Below are 21,211 nucleotides of genomic sequence, written 5' to 3'. Positions count from 1 at the left end.
GTCCTTACGTACAGATATCACGCGAAAACATCGTTAAATTGCTTTCGATAGCGGTCAAAATGGATATTTTCGTTGAAATATGCTGCCTGAAACTTTTCGCGATTACACTACTTCCTTTTTCTTCGTACAAGGAAGTAAAAAGGAGGTAAAAATGTAGGTAGTATAACAGGCAAAACATATAATTTTGAAAAGACAGTCACACTGATTTTTAGCTGTTGCCACTGAAAGATAGGAAAGCAATATTTCAGTATGCAATTTTTTACCCAATTTTGTGATGATGTAATGCCTTTAATGCCCAATGTAATGCCTTTGTAATGATTTTGACATCACATTCTTTATCTGTGTTGACAAAACAGTAAATCCACAGAAAACTAGGATCAGAGAAGGAATTGTATTCTAAAAATGATTGATATATTTCCCAAAGTAACTACTATATATTTAATGATTACTTAAAATATAAATCAGTATTTTTAACAAAAATTGTAGTAAATAATTTCATTTTTGGAAATGAGCATAGAATAATCTCTTACAGTTTACTTACATACTTCTTTTATTTACATTGAATACATGAATATTTTGATATCTGATTATGATTGACTTATTTTTTTTTTCAGTTTTAATTAACTGTTAGAGAAAAAATAAAGTTACAAGATATGCTGTTTTTAAGAATACACTAGAAGCAGAACTAAATTCTAGTTACCCAAAACTTAAATTTCCTGGATCTTTTGCTCTTCTTTTTTGGACCTAGTAAATAAAACATGTTTAATGTATTTATATGTTTCTAATTTTTCTCTGATTTAAATACTCGAAATAATCATTTAGTACATCATGTATTTTAAACGAGTTATTAACTTAATTTAGATGAATCCATACAATGCAAAATGCGCATTAAAATGTTCAGTTAAAGTCTGAAAAGCAACTACGAACTCTGTTCACTACGCCTACTTGCATATGATGTGAGTCATTACTTGTTGATAGTAAATATTCCTTTTCTCAAAATACAATAAACAAAAATGATGATATTATATCAATTCTCATATCACAGGGAACATTTTGTTTCATAATGTATGAGTTAGCTGGAATCAGTTATTTCCTATTAGTTTTTCGGTATTTGTCGCATTGTTTTTTGTACGTAATTATTTTTTTATTGTTGAAAAAAATGATGTTTCCTTTTGCGTATGAAATTTTATATATGTATTGATTATAATCTTTATCGATCTTAAATAGGATAAAATAAAAATCAAATTTTCTCACTTCTATCATATAAATAAGTATTTGACTTGGGGAAAGCGCATGGAGGAAAAACAGGCAGACTAGTTATCCGAATATCCGGATAAACTGTGGCATCATATAGTCCTGTATTTTGAATTCTTTTATTGTATTAATAGACAATTATAATCGTTAGATATTAACAGATTTTTATGTAAAACAAAACAAACAGTTTTTGGTATTTTGTACTAATGAACAATTTTTAGCTAAAAATCCTAAATATCATCAAGATTATTTTATTACACAAACCGATTTTCAAGTACATATTATTTTTCCTATAAGCTATATTCTGCTTTTAGTGTACAGTTACACATACGAATATTTTCTGTTATAAATGTGTTCTTGTTTGTATCGGCACACATATCAGCGCACGCTTGTGAATAATAGGTGTTATTAAATTGCTATACATTTTTTAATCTTACGTGCAGAATTGAAAGAACTATTTTTCGCAAGTAAATTATTTCTGTATAGTTTACTAGACAGAGTATTCAGTCGTGTAACACAAGGTTCAGTCGTGTAACACAAGATTCACTCTCAAATTTCTGTCAAAAATTACAATGTTTTCTGGTCAATATCAAGCTTTTATTAATCATAGACATTTCCCGATGTATTATGGAAGGTTTAATATAAGTATTATACATATCTCCCTAAATTCTTGCCAAAATTTAAAATTCCTATCAGAATTTAGAAGATGTATTTCAAGGAGTTATGAAAAGTTATGAAACTTTTATTATTTTGGTCATTTTCCGATGTATTACGGAAGATTTAACGCAAAACATTGTACATATTCTCTAATTCCTAAAAAAAAATTAGAATTCCTGCTCACGAATTCGTAAAAAATTTAGAAGATGTATTTCAGATATATATAGCAAACTTTTATAAGTTATAGACTTTTTCCAATGTATTTTGTAAGACTCTATGTAAAGCAGTATACATATGCTTGAATTCCTGCCAAAATTTAAAATTCCTGTTAAAATTTAGAAGATGCACTTCAGGAAGTTATCAACTTTCATTAATCCTCCGATGTGTTATGGAAGATTTAACATAAAGCATTGCACATATCCTGGAATTCCTGACAAAATTTAGAAGATGTATTTCAAATATATATAAAGTTTTTACTAATCATGAACCTTTTAAATTATGAAAGATTTAACGTAAAGCATTGTACAAGTCCATAAGGTAAGTCGAATGCTAGTGTTTCTTATTATTATTGTAGAGTACATTCCACATCAAAGCATATGAAGAAATATCTCCCGACGCTAATAGCACCTAATAATCTTAAAGAAACTTCTAAATGTCGACTGGACAAGAAGAGGGATTTTCTAATATAATTAAACATTTCGCAGTTCACGAATGTTACATAGTAGTTGAAGAATGAAGGGATGTTCTGCCTGCACGTAATATATTTATTTTTTTTTTTCCTTGGTAAATCGGAATCTATGATTAATGTGGATAAATATTTTCTATTGATTAGTTCAGAACTAGCAGGATGATTTAATTGTTTATTTAAACACTTTTAATACGGTTCATTAAACTCGAAAAACAGACAAAATACGCAAGTAAAGCGATTCTGCGTAGGAATACAATGGACCTAGTATATATTTAGATTAGACTACGAAGACTGGAAATTTCACTGAAAGGGACGAATTGTTGAAGTAAAGTTGCATGATAAATATAAATCCAGTCATTTCAGGCACTGCGTTTGGGACTACCAGCGTTCGGTACACATGCTTCAAGGGGCTCTGCAATTCTCCCTTATCTCCGCAGGAAAGATCCCAGTCCAAAGGTATTGGTGGAGAACGCGAACTCTCGGCCCCCCTCTCTCCCTACAGCAGCAGCGCAGCGGTGCGTTCTTGGCGACCGATTGTCCCTCACGGCGTAAAACCCTTTATTCTGGCAACCCTTGATCGCGGCAGCGTGCTTCCCGCTCCTGTCCTCGTAGGTGTAGTGTGTCAAAGAGGCCGAGCAGTAGTGGGGGTCTTAGATCGAGCCGCAGCACCCTTCTTAGAGTAGTTAGGCTGTAGTTTTTTGGCAACAACAAATAAGAAAAATAAAAGTGTCCGTTCTAGTAGTTGCGTGTGTAACCACCTCACGGAAACTACATCGTGATCTATCCGTTGTTGTTATAACTATCGGCGTATGATATCCATTTGATTATATCTCTGTCTGTATATCTATATACATATATAAATATATATATTTAATTATATATATACACTCACCCGGCAAAATTATTGCGAGCACAGTGGACTGGACAATGGAGAATGAAGCTCATCAAAATTGTGCCGGTAATCAAGGCCAAAACGATGCCGCTCATGACCCAGGGTATGTAAACAAACTAAACATTTTCTTCTAATCCCTTTGCTTGTTCCTTTGTCTGTTTTTTTTTTTTTTTTTTTCCCTCTCATCTCCCGCGTCTTATTTTTATGCTTTACGACTTGTTTGCATGAAATAGATTTGTCGTTAACGTACCTGCAAAATGGAAAGGGATTCAAACAAATGCTGTACTGCTTGATTTGCCGGTACAGTGGCTATTTGCCTGTTTATTTGACGCTGGTTAGACATCGAATCTAGTAACTTGAATTTATATTCTTGCAATAGACAGATGTGCAGGAAATAAAGCATAATTAATAAAATTAGGTGATTTTCTCCTATTTAATTATCCTTGTGTACGTAACGAATTTTTTTAAATTATTGTCTGTGGAGATTGCGATGCCAGATTGCATTGTGATTTTTTTTAAAATTTGTTTCAGCTTAATTATATGCCTATGTAAGTAAACTTAATTATTAGACCTTTCTTTGTGTAATACCGAATTTGAGCGTAAAGTTTATGTACCGTATTCGAGCGTAAAGATGATTAAACAATGCGATCGAACAATCGTCGCGAATAAATTCAATACTGTTAATTTTTTTTAATGCCCTTTTTGAAATTGGCAACGACAAGTAAAGAATTCTAAAGGTGTAACGGTAGTCCTGTTTGCATTTTTATGCGTCGGTGAAGAGAAGTTTTTGTGTTAATTTAAGTATGTATTTATAATAAGAAAGATGTTTATTCATTGCATTAGTTCAAATAGATATCGAATCTATACGTATAGAGGTATTTTATATACGCTCATTTTCTCTTCCTTACAATATACATTTTAAAATGCAAGATCTCAATGTATATTCTGAAAGCTTACATGTAATTCTGCGTATAGCTATAGCCTATGAAACCGTAATAACTATAATGCTGTTTCATAAGGGACAATTTAAGAGTGCCCCCTGTAAAAATTTTCAGTAGATTTTCGTTATTCGGAAGAAGAGCAATTATCAATATGCATGCAATAAAATTTTAAAAAATAGTAATTAGCATTTAATTTTTGTAATATGAATTTAATGGTTTTGCCTGAAGATTTTGCATTTGTTAAACAAGTATTTTAATTAAAAAATTTTAATAATGTGATCGAATTTATTTTATTTTATTTTTATGCATTCACAAACATGATGTTGTCTAAAGTCCAAATTCAAACTGCATTCCGAATGTAATCCCATTTGAATAATCAAATCTGGCCTGCTTGGATTGAATTTTCCTGTGAGTTGTTTAGTTGTTTTCTTAATTATTGTGTATTTCCATGCAGAATTATTGCATTTCCCATCCAGAATATATTTTTGTAAGCTATTTACCATGATTTAGCATAAACTGCAATGTTGCCCGTTAGTCCGGAACTGCTAGCAAGTCACTTGCGGTAATCGCTTGCATTAAAAATCAATCAATAAATAATAAAAAAGACTTGCTGAAATTTAAAAAACAAAATTTTTCCACTCGAGATGTAGGTATATTTTGAGGTGCTGCATATCCGGCTCACTTCTTTCTTTCGTAGCTTTTCGTTCACACCTGGACTACTCTTTTGATCCAAGAAGCTTATTAGGTTTCTTCTTATGTCGATATTTGACATATAACGTCATTAGAGTATTAGTGAAAAAAATTGAAATATTGCAATAACTAGTGGTATGCATATTAAATATATACAATTTGTTGTTACTGTAACATTCTAGAATATATCCGTTAAATGTATTCTATAAAATTTAAAGTTAGTTTTTTGATTAAAAATACGATATGAGGTACTGAATCTAGGAGAAAATAGCTTTGTGCAATTTAACTTTTTACAAAAGTTAAACATTATAATTGTCGCAAATGCGCTAACGTTTTATTTCTAACTGATCTCGTAAGAGCAGCTGAGTAATTAGGGGCCATTGTAAACTTGGCATAATATACAATATTGTAAACTTGGCATATATACATATTATAAAAATAAATACAATTAAATATTGTAGAAACTGCCGAAATGTGATACGGAGGAGCAAATTCTTTTGGCAAAATGACTATAGCCCCAATATAGGATTACCATTAGTCTCCGTTCCCTAAAAAAGGGCTCATTGAAGGAAAAATGAAACGTGATGAACTGACATTAAATTTTGCATATGAAACAACTGATATCAGTTGAGCTACTCATATCCACGTTTTATTACGAACAGGAAAGCGATCCACTTTTGAATGAATGTGCAATTTGCTAACCAAATATATTTGTTAGATGCAAGTTAATTCTTGACGAGCAATCTTTTCCGAAATTTAAATGTAGGAAGGAATGGTAATCAGTTAGTGACTGTAGCCGTAACAAGATCAAGAAGAAAAATTCCTCAAAATAAAGTCTACATCTCCGAGTCGCTTTGTGAAAAAGAAAACAATGAGAACGGTAATTATTTGAAAACTCGATGTCTTACTTTCCTTCTGTTGCGCTTACTTAAAATGGCTGAAATTTGAAATACCATTACTTTTAGAACAAAACTGTATGTAGGCACGAGATATTATACTCGATTAAACAATATATGGTATTATATGATAAGAATATGATTAATTAACAAAATTTAAATTCATTAAATTTTTATCTCAAATAAGTCAGAAAAAAAATTTAAATATTTATTTATAAAAAATACTAATGTTTGAAATATTTATCGTCTGAATCCGTATTAAGACACTTTCTACATCGTAGATGGACTTTATTGGGGCGTCTTTGTAGTTTTGAAATTTAAACTTTTTTTATTCCGTGTCAATGAAATATTATCATGCTGTATAAGTTCCTTGCTTTGAAATAATTTAGTCTATATCTGTATATATTTAGTGTTAAGTTTTTTTATATATCATTCGCAATGTTGCTTAAATAGAGATACGAATAGTTACAAATGCTGGAAAAATATAGTAGTACTAGAAAGTTAAAAAGTAAGTTAGAAATCCTAGAAAAACTTTATTTGTTGGAAAGTGTCGATCGAAAATCTATAACTGAATATAAATTTATTTTTGCGTGTAAGTATATATAAAAAAAAAAAAAAAAAAAAAAAAAAAAAAAAACAGATTACGAAATTTGATAATGTAAATCATTAATTTATTATAGTATTGTAATAATAATAGTAATTATAATAGTATTGTGAATTTAGGACAGTGAATCTGCAATTCTAATTTTTGACCACATCACTGCTTATTATGCAGTTGAGCAGTGACTGTTGCCCATTTAGTAACAAGTTCTTGAAAATTTTTGTGTGAAACATATTTCTTCAACTATGTTTTGTCTAAGAATTTTGGAAAACTTTACAAATTCAATTTTATTTTTCTTCTTCTCGACATGATACTGTTACATTCCATCAGAGACCAAATAAAAGCTCTGCAGCGGGTTAGGCTCAAGATTTAAACCTAATAGGAATAGAAATATATTGACATTTTAATTTAATCGAAATACTAATTATTTAAGAAGAATGAAAAAAATTTCTTTCCATATGCAATAACTAAATGCGTTCTTCGATAGTAAAGAAAAAGGATGAATTATCCTCTATTAAAATTCTAAATAAAATTCACATTTTATTACTAACATTGAAAAAAATGTTACACTAAAAACACCACATTAAAAAAGTGCTAAGCATCATTTTACATATAAATGTAAGTCAAGTTTATTTTCAATATAAGAAATAGTGCTTTTTTAATTAAAAAAAATTGCATTTCAGTATGATTAGTTTGCAAATTGCGCATCTAATTAATATGATTATTCTATGAAAAATGTTACTTTTTCGCCCTATGACTTCCTTGTACGGCCTATTAAATTATATACATTTTTGGTGCACTTCATTTAAACTTATTTTCCCGAATTATAGGCAAGTCAAAAATTGCAAATTTTTTAAATTAAATATTCTGGTCAATTTTCATCGTGCGGGAATCAAACTTTTTATAATTTTAGTCTTTCATAACAACTATAAAACTTTCCCAAATATAAGAATCGGGAGACCATACGTTTGGTTCTGTCGATTGCGGTAAAAAAGAGAGACGCACAATTAGATGTTATAGCAGTCCCATACAAAATTTCAACGTTCTGATGTTACTCGTTTTCGAGTTATCCCAGATGCATACGTACGTATAGACGTCACGAAAAAAAAAATCTCTTCTGGATCTATTTTATATCCATTTTGCAATCCGTTTCGGGAAAAACAGTCCTTTATTCTGTCCGTACGTATAGATACGCAAAAATCTTCCCAACAGATTCGAGAACGATCAGAATAGGTATTTCCGTGGAATATGATACCCCAAATTTTTCGCGATTACAATACTTCTTTTATTTCGTACAAGGAAGTAAATATTCTCTCAAATCTCCTATTTCCGAGGTCAAGGTAAAACAGTATATTTTGTAATAATAGAAAAGTAGCCTCTGCGAATTTATCTTGGCCAGCTCATGCAGCACCTTTTAACCTTTTGCGGCACAGTGTGTCCGGTTTGGACACACCTAAAAATTTTCTTCTGTATACACAGAAAAATTGAATGTAAAAGGATTTATAGGCTACTATAGGTTACTCTGAACCTTCTTTATTTATAGTAGATGGCAGCTCAACACAAACCAGTCCATATATTTTAGCCAAGTTTAGTTTTTTAAGACCCTCATTTTTCAAAATTTTTTTTAGGGTATAAAAGGAATTGTTTAAAAAGAAATTTCTGTGTTATTTTTCTGGCTGTATGCTAATCTCCTTATTCTATATTAGTTTTTAATTTTTACCTTGAAATCTTGCCTAAAATCTAACGGTGAACCCTATGTGTGCCTAGCCCGGGCTCACCGATAATCTAGGACAACTGAGAGTCTGTATTCTTTGTTTCTCCGCATCTCATCGGTCAGTTCATTGACAACAATTTCAGCACTCTTTTCTAAGCTCTATTCAATCACAATCAGTGTGCCCACTTTGGGCACACCCACAGTATTAAAAGATAAGTGCTATCTTCACAAAATTTTACTTGTGTACTCCTCTTAGGCCTAATTAGATTGCCTACCTTTTTTTTTTTTTTTTTTTTTTTTTTTAATCAAAACTCCGACTTTAAAAGGTAGCGTGACGGAAAGGGTTAAAACGCAGATAGGCTGTTTGATTATCTGACTAGTCTCCTGTTGTAGAGACTTTGGCTTACTTCCAATCATTTCCTTTGCCCTCTCATTTAAATACCGCCTGTTTTCCATTGTTTGCAAATGCATTTACAAAGACCAGCGTTTCTCAGTCTTTGGTCTGCAGACCATAAGTTGTCCTGAAAGCCTGTCTTTGTGGTCCTCCTAGATTTCTAGAAAAGGCAAAATTAAAAAATTTAGATAAACTGCTTATACCAAACTACAGCTAAAAATCTCAGAATTTGGAAATTGCACATGGCAGTATTTATCAATATTTTCCCCAAGAGTGACATTTTATAAAATTTATTACCGGTTACCCAATCTACAAACTTCCCACTCTAGTCTTAGCAACGTGAAAGGTTTTAAAGCACTGTGTTTCTGGTGCTTTTTTGCAGCAAGCATCCAAACATGGAACAGCTATGCAAAAATCGGCAGGTTCATTCATCTCATTAATAATGAGTGCGAACATTTATTTAATTTTTAGTTTATAAGACGAAGGTTACCCAAATTCAATCTTGAGCGGTCTTGAATTATTAAAAACAAATATAAATTTTCTTCTATTAACTTAGTTATTTAATATCAGTATAAAATTAAATGCTGTGTTTTAAAAACAATATAAAGTTATCCAAAAAAATTGATTGAGAAAGGGGAGAAGAGTAGGGAGGTCCGCAGACTATTCTGTTTTTCCAAAAGTGGTCCATCATTTGAAAAAAGTGTGAGAAACGCTGACCTATGCAGTTGAGCAATCTTGTCTTAGTAAATTGCAATAGTCATCATGGAAAGATAGGATTTCCTTTTGTATAAATATATTATGTTTCAGAATAATATCTTCAAATGGAAAAAATTATTAACATTTAAAATTATGTATTTTTTAATATGTGAAATCTGTACGGATTATGAATAGATAATTATCATAAATTAATGCAGCGCAGTGAATTAAATTTGTAAGAAAAAATCTGATGTGTACACCACATGATTTCCTTGTATGGAATATTAAATTATACGCAATTTTCCCACATTTCATTTAAACATATTGAATTAGCAATTAACGAATTTTGAATTAAATGTACAGTGGCTCCCAAAAGTGTTTGTACACTTACGATTTTCATTGAAAGAGGGCTTTATCCATTAATTAAAAGTAAACTTTCTGAATGTAATTTTAATAATAAGATTTATAATCAATTCATAACAAAATTACATGAAATATTTTTTAAATACAGCGAAACTTTATTTTTAAGAAATTGCTTATCAAATAATGACAAACATTTTTCAGTGTACGAAGACTTTTGTGAGATAAAATATTTTTCATTTTTTGATTATTAATTTCTTAAAAATAAAGTTTCTCTATATTTTAAAAATATTTCATGTAATTTTGTTATGAATTGATTATAGGTCTTATTATTAAAATCTCATTCAGAAAGTTTACTTTTAATTAATGGATAGAGCCCTATTTCAATGAAAATCACAAGTGTACGAACACTTTTGGGAGCCACTGTACTTCGTTGATAGCGCTTAGACCACAATAGAATAAATGCACTCTTTTTAAAGTTCACTATATTTATCTACCATAGCGACACATTGGCGCTACGTTCGCTTAACAGCATTAACATTCATTTTAAAACTCAGAGTGCACAAAAATTATATCACCTGAAGGATTACCATAAGTTCTATTCAAATACTATAATAAATCTAAAACTATATATAAAAGAAATTAAACAAATAAAAAAAAAAACTGTTTCGCAGACGATTCAGCGCCGCTTACCTAATGCGTATGCGCTACTAATTAATTAAGTTCTCACTTCGGTAAAGCAAAAATACATAAAATTCAAAATATTTTCATTAAAATTTTAAGGCTATATAAAAACATAAAATACCAAATACAGTTAAAACAATTAAAAAAATAATTTTTACAATTAAAGTTACAGTTTCTATGTAAAAATAAGATAATAACTTAAATGTTAATTCCATAATGAATTAAGCATAATTTAATTCGCAATAATAAAAGATGTTACTTTGTTGTTGGGAAGCTTAGTTTCTCTAGATTGGCAATAAATCCACTATTCTGGTAAGTTTTAAATGTAAACAAACATGGAGGGCATACTAATCAGAAATTAGGCTTAGCCGCACTTAAAAAACTTTTAAATTGTTGATAATTCCACAATTATTGCATGTACTAAGTTAACTAAAGGCATAAAAACCTTAACTGGAAGATAAGAACAACATAATTAAATCATTTCTAAACCAAAAACGCACAATTTACAAATATGTAAGAATAAAGTAACAGAGATCACTGAGCCGAGTAACAGAGTGAATACTTTTGGTTCGGCCGATTGGAACTAAAATACGAGGTGCACATCTACATGTTATAGCAGTCCTATATACAAAATTTCAACGTTCTGAAGTTACTCGTTTTTGAGTTATGCGAGATACGTACGTACGCACAGACGCCACGAAAAATTCTCTTCAGAATTCATTTTAAATCAGTTTTATTATTTTTTTGGAGGGGAAGAGTCCTTTATTTTGTCCTTACGTACACATGTCACGCAAAAACATCGTTAAATTGCATTCGATAGCGGTGAAAATGGATATTTTCGTTGAAATATGATGGCTGAAACTTTTCGCGATTACAATGCTTCCTTTTACTTCGTACAAGGAAATAAAAATCAGAATTTTGAAGTAATGTTTTTCAGTTTTATGTAGTTTAATCTGTGTTAGATATATTCATTTTATGTCTCATGATATGTGTGTTCACGTAAAAGGAATTAATTTCCATTTAATCCATAAATTTTCGTTTTAAATTATTTTATGGAGACATTATTATTGAGAAAATGGAATTACAATCGTTTCATCTGATATTAAAAAAATATTTGCATAACTCCTACTTACCTCTTGCACGTAAATTAGAATTCTAAACATGCTTGTAAAGAAATATTTGTCGAAGAAATTTTTGTGAATGCGGAATCATATAACAGTTCACAAATCTTCAAAAAATGCAAAATATTTCCGCATTTAAATTATACTAAATTATATATTCTTCTAAAATAAAGAAGGAAAATACAATCAGAAACCTTTATGCTTGATATATGGAAAAGAAATCTATCACGCATGTTTTCTTAGAAACACTTATTCGGCTTTAAAAAATTATTTTTCGTCAAATACGACTGTGGAATAATTATCTGTTTAGATTAGTAAAAAACTGCACAAAATTAGCCGTATTATTAATTTATTTGACAATTGCACAAAATTTGCTAGAAGATTAAACGGACTGTTACCAACCATACATTCAGGTTAGAGTATTTAAAACTTAATTTATTATGAATGTCAATTTATAGTGAAACTTCTTTTTAAGACGGCAACCGATGTCTCTAGATAATTTTGATTAGTGGTCTTTCCTACGGAGGTGATATTCAATATCTATGTTTACAGTAGGTTATCGAACAAGCGAAATGTTATAAATATCCGAACGTCACAATTTCAAGGCCAAATCGCAAATCGGAGCGGTTGGAATAGATTGTAGAATTTATATGTATGTGATAATGAATATTATATATGAAAAATCATAAAATGAAAGCGAAAGAAGAGTGAAAGAAATGGTGAATAAAATGATATGATTCAATGCCAATGTAAATAAACCTAGATATCAAATTTTAAATGACGATGAAAAGTATAACCTATTCAAAATGATAAAAAGAAAAGTCGTGTAAAATAAAAACGAAAATATCAGTTCTTTTCGATGAAAATACGTCTACTTGACTCTAAACAGCTTTAAATTCCTAGAAGAATGTAACGATACTAAATGCTTTTAAAGCTTAGAAGAAGAAATGATATAAATGTTTATAAATGGGAGTTCGGTTAATAAGACAATTTCGCAATTCAGTTTTTTTAAATATTAAAACAATTATAAAATAGTTGGAGCGTCAGAAAGACTGTGATCCAATTATTATTCGCCCGCCAGCGGCCGAGCGATAAAGTCGCTGAACACTGGTAGTTTGGTCCGAGGTTCCGAATCATACAAAAGGGCTGTTTGTATGGTCGTTTACCTCATGTGTAACGTGTATACGAGCCACTTTTCCTTAGAAAGTTCTCCACGAAGACATACCGTCCCTTAAGCAGATAGCCCTCGAGTGCTTTGCCATAATCAAACAAAACCCAATCAATTAGAATTTAGTGCCTAAAATGAATTTGCAACATGCCTGTATGTAATTTGCAACATGTCCTTACTGTAATGTAGGTTTCCTTTAAAGAAATAATATTGGGATCCGTAGTAAAATACGAGTAAATTTGCAACATGTCCGTATGTGAAAGAGCATCTTCTTTGAAACAAAAAGTGAGTTCATATTTTTATGTTACCTATTTTAAAGCGGTTGTTTGAATTAGTTTTAATACATTAAGTTCTAAATTTATTTTGGTAATTAATGGTCAGAAATAATTTTATTATATATAATTCAAGTTGACTTCGGAGTTTTGACATTTTTATGTTCAACTATTTATAATCTGCAGAAAACACCTGTTTGGTTTGGTTGAACATACATTAAGTGAAATTAATTCATTCTGTAATAGATATAAAATAAATATAATGTTAAAGTAATATAACCTCAAGCACTGGCTGTTTGGTTTAGATTAGATTACACTAGCTGAAGTTTCAGGTAAAAGGATAGAACTTTTATAATTTAACTGCGAAATCTCTCTTTATCTCAGTAGTTTAATTGACGCTTCTACGAGCTGAATTTTTTTCTTTCGGAAAATGGCTTACAAAGCGTAGGACGATATTTTTTAATACAGTTATAAGGTATTTCTCTCGCTTTCCTAGCGTGCCTTCGTGGTGTAGTGTTTCTGCACGCTGGGCCGGTATTCGAGAGGTCCATGGCTCGATTCCCGACGAAGTCTACTGCTAATTTTTCATCCTGCCTGCTTCTATATAAATACTCGTACCTAATATCTCTACAGTGGCGCCCGAACTAAAGGAGTTGTGGATGATGATTCTCAACACCCAGGATTTGGCGACTAGGTCCCCTAAAACCCTAAAAAAGGGGAGTATATAAGGTATTTCTCCCGCTTTCCTAGCGTGCCTTCGTAGTGTAGTGGTTCTTCACGCTGCGCCGGTATTCCAGAGGTCCGTGGTTCGATTGGTAATTTTTCATCTTGCCTGCTTCTATAAATACCTGATGTCTCTACACAGTGGATACCCATAATGTAAAATAAAAGTGATTGCATGGATTAAATTCACGTCAACAAATTTTCAGAACAAATATTCTATAAAAATTCCGCGTTTCTTTAGAAATACGTATAGTTTTTCTATGAAATTGGCACTGATTTATGTTTGGATTGGCAGTTGTTTGAAATGAATTGGAATATTTTTCCTATTGTTTTTTGGTGCATTCTTTAAACGTAGAAAGTAGTATATGTTATTATTTTGAATAAGCTGACAGGGTTTCATAAAAAATAAAAAGCGCTTTGAAAATTGCCCGAAAACACGAAAGAGAAATAAATCAATAACTGAACAATGATTAAAAACTAACAGCGAAATATTGATCTTATTAAATAAGCTGGAATCCTTGGAATGGACACCCTTCTATAAAAAAGTACTGGAAGATAATTGCAGAAATATACCATCACACAGAGCTTCAGAAACGTCTAATAGAGAAATGAGAAATAGAGAAACTTGTGACACAGCAATGATGTCGTTATTTCAAACACCCTAAAGACAAGCCTATTTTCAGAGAAAGATTAAAATCTCTCTGCGGCAGTAAAAATAAACATTGTAAGAGTGCAGCTAGATATACTTACACATCAAACCATTGTTATTTCCATCGATTCAAAGTTCGTGCAAATCTACTTACCTAACTTCGAGATAACTTTTGAGGTGACAATGGGGAAGCATTTCGGAAAATCATGTTGTTTCATTGACGTTAAGTAATGCTAGCCAGAGCACGGTATGTTAGGTGGGCGAAATTATACATTTTTTTTTTGTGGGGGGGGGAATGTTTTCTGAACAGAAAGTATCTTCCGAGATATAAAGCCTTTTAAAGATTAATCAACCGTCACTTGCAGGTAACTCAGACAGCAATTTAAAGCACAAAATTTCTCTTGATTTGCCATTGTGATAACATCCGTTTCAAACATATTAATTAATCGGTTCTAGTGAGGTTAGTTAAGTAAGGAATAGTCATGGGTATAAATTTTTAAAATCACATATTGTATTTTCATTGAAGAGCTCTGCAATTTTTTAAAAGCGATTGCACTAATTTATCAGAGCAACGATTCACAGCAAAGATTTGCATTTTATAGGCTAGCTGACGAAGTTGTCAAATAAAAGCTGTCAGCACTTTTTTTTTTCAGAAACTGAATGTGAGTCATACAAAATTTAAGTTATATCTATACACCTAATTTTGTTTTTACACGGGGGAAGAAAGAAAGGCGATAATGCATGTGATGTAAAGGAAATCGTACAAAAAAAAAAAAAAAAAAAAAAAAAAAAAAAGAAATATCAAACAATTTATCTTTTATACGGAAAATAATATGGTCAACTCCCAAAAACCGTGGAGCGACGTTGACGATTTTTCCATAAGCAGTTAAGTCTCTAAACACTGGTAGTTCGGTCCGAGGTTCGAATCCCGCGAACGGGCTGGCTGCATGGGTGTTTTCGTGGTTTTCCCCATGTGTAACGTGTATACGAGCCAGTTTCCCTTAGAAGGTCCTCCACGAAGGCATCCCTCCCCTTAGGCAGATAGCCCTCGTGTGCTTTGCCATAATTAAATACACCAACACCATAAGCAGTTAAAAAAAAAAAAAGAAAAGAAAAGAGGAGTGTTTTCTATTATGGGTACCAGAAAAATATTATAACGATTTACGTGCATTTTCAAACAGTTTAATCTAGATTATGAAGTCATTTGATTATATAAATTAAATCATTGTACAAAACATAATGAACTAACTAACTAAACTAAACTTTAAGCAACGGAAGAATAAGAAACAAGTTATAAATGGTATTAAAATGAATGATACTTTCATGTGAACTTGAACACTGTCATTAAGTTCAAACTCGTATAAAAAATTCGGCCTGAGCTTCATTTTTTTAATGAAATTTCTACGTCCACCCCGTCGAGAGAGAGTGAAAATATTTTTAAGAATTAAATTTAGTTGAAGATATAAAGAAACTGCATCAGAACCGTGTTAGGTCGAACCGAAATAGGTCGTATGGAATAAGAAGTGGATTCTACTCCCCCTAAATTGAAAAACCGAATCAAATCAAAATCATGTAAAACAGAAGTGCGTAAACCACAAACTCGTTATTAAGTGGTCCACTATTATTAATTACCCTGTGTCAAGGTATGTAATAACTGCATGCGGCTAAAGGCATATATTATATTAACTAAATTAATGACAAAAACGCGTATAGAAATTATCAATTAAATTATATATCATAAATTATATCCAAGGGATGTATTTTAAATAATATCAGATAGTAACATTATTTTAACAAAATAAAGAAATCAATTATTAAAAAGCGCATATATTGCTTTTAACTTGCCTAGATTTAACTAAGTACAGTTTTATTTTAAAAGATAAATATATTATGTGGTGTCGAATGGAAACACCTATCAGAATAGGAAATTTTCCAGACAGCATTTGATGAATTAAATATGTGTGTATGAACTATCACAGTCTCTCATAAAAGGATGAAAGATCCGTGGTTCGAATCCTGCGACGTTACAGTTAAATTATCGCATTTCTCGCTCAGAAAAGTGTCGCTGTAATGGTTTCTGTGTTCTGTCTCAGGAAATAACGCCTAGATTTGGTAATTTGTAGTGTAGCGTAGTAGATGAATGGGGGGGGGGGTAACGTGATGCAAAATTATTCAAAAAATAGAATCACTAAGTTATAGATGCAGTCTCAGCTGCTGATTATCCCGAGGCAGATTACCTGAACCTTATATAAGTTTGCTTATTGCGAAGCGATTGAAAATTTACTATCCGAGAATTTTACCGTACAACAAAACTGCTTCGGAAAATACGAAAAGGAAAAGAAAAATATCTGGGATAATAGTAATGAAAACAGATAATGTCATAATATTTCGGAAATATTTTGATCCATTAAAGGACTTACTTTAATTGTACATAATCCTGAATGAATATTACGCTATAAAAAACAGAAAATTCTAAAAGACGTATTTTATTTGAGTTCGAACTTACTGACACTGTTCCGTTTTTTTGTAAATATTGTTCTTTAATGCCACATATAAATTAGTTTTTTCATTTTTAAATGGTGTTTACTCCTGTATTTAATTTTTTTTCCAAATTCAACTGCTTGAAAATATAGGCAGATTGTTAATTGTGTTTTTTTAGGTTAATTATGAGGTTTTTATATACCCTAAGATTAACCATGATTTTAGGTCAACCGTATATGTCGTCGCTGGTACTGTCCCGTTTAAACTGGAGTCTAGTATATTTTTAACATCAAAAGTTCTCGTAAATTGCATATATTCATGCATGTATTGTATGTATTTCAGTATTTCATCAGAAGACCAAGTTGTGGCTAAGATTGTTTGCGTAATAAATCTCAGATCCTTTTATAATTTTAAAGTTCATTCTTCGCAGAGCCAGTGTTATTAATGAATGCAAATGTACTTGTGATTTAGCGGTAAGAAATTTCTATACAGTTAAAATATGATGGATACTGCGTTTTCGTCAATATTAAAATGTTTCGTAACCCTGTCTGCAAACTTGATTTAATTGAGTTAATTTCTAAGACTTTTATCACATATAACTCGGTGACATATTCACCAATGAAATTAAATTCTAAGAGGTCCATACTTAATGTCTGGATGCTATTTAATAATTGAGAAGTCGTCGGGATTAGTTTACATTAAATGTTTTATTGCTGCTCAAAGTTCTATACATACTTATAGCGGCGTTATTTTAAATGCATTTTTTTGTAAGATCCATACACTTACTGCATAATCATACGTGAATGCTATTGAGTAATTTTAAAAAAAAAGCCAAGATTATTTTACATGAAGTGTTTTATCGCAGTTCAGAGTTACGTCAACGTTCTGTGACAAGTTTCTTGAACACACGTCAAAGAGAAATAAGAAATTTTTGTTAGCTGAAAAAAAAATGTTATACTCGCTTATTCTTTTTCTAGTATGTAATTGTTTAAGAATCGTTTCTATACATCTGCCATTCGCGGGAAATGAATAACTGTCAAGAACTAAAATGCCCCACCCGAAAATATATGTAATTTCAGGTCCAGGATAATTTCCGTTCTTGTCTTTTATGTTCTTATAAATTGCAGAAATATTTGTAACGGCTTTCAGATGAGGAAGTAATTTTGTTTCGTGTTGAATATATGAAAACAGGTGCATATCTCTTTTAATCAGATATGACTTCAGAGAAGAATATCTTTGCATCCAAACTATGCGTAATTCCTAAATTGTATGTAATTTTATCTGATTAATTATATCATATATGTTATACTGTCAGAATTAATTGTAATAATTGTTTTGATGAAACATAATTAAATTAATAAGTAGTTTACTAATTAGTTATTTTTCATCTCTTCATTTCCAACATTATACTCGTTAATTATTTTTTCAAAATCTCTGATGGATCTTTTGTTAGTTCATGCCTGATAATGCTTTAAAAAATGGAGTTTATGAAAAAGGTTCATTTTATTTTTGCGCATGTCAGCCTTGTCAAATATAATTTAAATTTATTTACATATCAAGAATATAACTGGAGTGTTTCACAAACAGTTTAAAATATAGTTGTGTAAAAAGATAACTGTATGCCTTTTATTTATTTATTTATTTATTTTTTTTAACATATGGGTTGACTAAAAAGAATTCTTGCTGGATCTAATGTAGCTGCTTGTGCATTTTATTACTGGAAATGTGCACCCGGTTCAATTATATAGATAGAACGCTAATATCATTCGAGTACAACTAAAAAGTCACTCCGATCCACCTAGTAGCTTAATGGTTAAGAGCAGCCTAATGGCGTGAGTTGATAGTTGTAAATCAGAAGAAGAATTTAGCTTTTTACAATATAACCATCGAATAACGCTTCTTATTTTCAAAATGTTTCATATCTTCTGTATGTATCTTGGAAAATAAGACTGGAGGGAAGTACATAGTATTAACATTGAAAAAAAGCGGAACTTCCTTTTTTTCAAACATTTTTTTAAAATTTCTTTGAGGTCTTTATTGTTTTCGGTTCGTAGATTTCGTATCCTGACAAAATAAAAAATATTGCCACTTAAAGAAAATATTTGTTTCAAACATAATTGGCAAAATAAATGCGCAACTATGTCTTCAGTAATTAAATACTTTTTTCCCTTTAAGTAAATGCACAAATTTCCACATGGAGTTAGTTTTTAATGAAATAGTTTTATAACAATTCTTTTTCGTTGTTTGGCTTTACTATTTTGACCATTCATTTTACATACGATTTTAAATAAAATTTCTACATAATAGTTTTTGTTTTGTAAAGCTGTTTCAGATACATTCAAGTCAAGATCAAATTATAATAATATATCTTTTGGATTGTTTTTAAATTTTTTAATGGTTTAATATTTTTCGTTATTTTTTGAAACTGTCAAACTATTCGAAGCATTAAGCTGTAATCTGAAATTTTTAGTATTAAACGTTTTAACGGCGATGTGCTTTTATAATTTTCTGCCTTTTTAATTCTTTGTTTTTTGAATGCTACTCGAAATAAAGAGGAAAATATAAGAATATAAATTATCTCTATTGTTTATCCATCTACTCTATTTGCTAAATAAATTCACCTGAATTGCGCATGCATTATTTGTAATTATTGTCATATCTGTGGTGGTCAAACTCTGTCATAAGATTTTCAATTTTGATGTACTGAATCATTGTCATAAAATAGAACCGCTTTGTAACTCGGTTAATTTTTTTTCTTTCCGATCTTAAAAAAAAAAAAAAAAAAAATTGCCCGACTTATTTTTTATCGCGACAGAATATTAAGCAAGAAATGTTTAATATTATCTATGTGAATTCTGATTATGATAAATTATATTTCTTGCACGATGGCAATGAAGTGATTTATTATCTGTTCTGTTTCTTGACAACAAGAATATTTTTTTCTTTTGTACTTTTATTAAGCAATCTACCATTTTATAAATGTGCCATGACAATGACATATGAGAAGCTTTCTCTCAGTATGCATATAGTGAGAAGGGAAAGTTATGTTACTTTAAGACTCGAAATATTGCCTGAACAGTATTATTATACTAGATGATATGTACAAAAAAGAAATAAGTAAATAAATAGTTCGTTCTAAAGAGGTAACTCTTAACTGTGGTATATAAAAGCATGCGTATTCTCCCCTTTGTTTTTATCTTACAACGATAATGATGTCAAATCACGCAATTCAAGTATTTACTACCTGTTTGAGCTATTTTATTCTTTATGTTATTTAAAGAATCGACTAATGTAAGCTGTCTGGTTATAAATGTATTGTGATACACGAGAAACTTAAACATGCGGTTTCCTTTCCATAATTTATAAAAATAATTTAACGTAACAGTTAGCGCAAAATGGAAATGAGAGAATACCTCTAAATAGTTCTAATTACTGGGTCTTTAAAAACAAATGTCGGGTTTATAAAACATATTATTCAAAATTTATCCAATTCTTACCTGCGTCCAAATTGGATAAATTTGAAAAATTACATTTCGAAGTGATTTAAATATTAAAATGCTAAGAAATATCCGAAGTTTTTCCATTTTCGCCTTTAGACAAATAATGTAAGCGTAGAGAAAAAAATTCTGTATTTGTTTCATTTGTCGCAGAAGGTTTAGAAATTGTGTTCGGTACAAATACCTGCTGAAATATGAAGTTGTAAAGTTGCGACTAGTGTTACAATTTGTCACCATAGATGCTTGCGATAACAAATGACTTCATCATCGTACGCAACGATTTTGACTTATTTCCATAAAATAAGTTCATCGTGTATAGGGGTGATCTTTAAAAAAAAATCTGAAAGCTTTCAGATTTTACATTACGCCCAAAGGGGCGTTTTTTCAACGTTTTGTGTGTTACCTTTATTTATTTATTATGTTCTTCGCACTTAAACCATAAAATTCAATTCAACCGCAATATCGCAAAATAATTTTAATATGAGTATATCTTTAGAATTTCCGGTACGCAGTCTCGCGCGCTGGAGATACTTTTTTTTTCCGTACTGTGTTGCCATTACTCGCTTTGAAATCGTTGAGTTTGTTTATTAAAAATTCGTTAACAAAAAGTTTTACAAAATGTGAAATAGATATTAAAACAAATTCCAAATTCCAAATTTTGGCTTCCAGATGTCCATATTCGATGGAACACTACGTTATTCAAAACCTGATGGCTCTAGTACTCTTGTTTCATCATAGTGCGAGAATCATGATTCTTCATTATTTAATTTCTTTAAATATAATACAGGGCTCTAATATTTGGTGGCAATACTTTCAAATGTGATTTGCCGTTT

General features: G+C 30.6%; 1 protein-coding gene across 9 annotated transcripts in view; it reads left to right on the top strand.

The window, feature by feature from the left end:
- The first annotated feature begins 3,197 nt into the window (after positions 1-3,197).
- The window catches only part of LOC118199468 (RNA-binding protein Musashi homolog Rbp6-like), a 1,078,296-nt gene continuing 1,060,282 nt past the window's right edge, over positions 3,198-21,211 (top strand). For 4 of the 9 annotated variants that reach the window (XM_085822044.1, XM_085822041.1, XM_085822039.1 and 1 more), the window contains exon 1: positions 3,199-3,594. In XM_085822044.1, the coding sequence (XP_085678170.1) occupies positions 3,527-3,594 (68 nt within the window). In that variant the 5' untranslated portion in view covers positions 3,199-3,526. Of the gene's footprint in view, positions 3,595-21,211 lie in introns of all 9 variants that reach the window. The other 5 variants (XM_085822043.1, XM_085822045.1, XM_085822040.1 and 2 more) reach the window with 2 other exon arrangements.

This window comes from Stegodyphus dumicola, chromosome 8 (genome assembly GCF_044657685.1).
Source record: "Stegodyphus dumicola isolate Sdum_Otavi_A_Nest chromosome 8, ASM4465768v1".
In the NCBI taxonomy this organism is placed as follows: domain Eukaryota; kingdom Metazoa; phylum Arthropoda; class Arachnida; order Araneae; family Eresidae; genus Stegodyphus; species Stegodyphus dumicola.
This window is presented reverse-complemented; position numbering and strand designations above follow the sequence as displayed.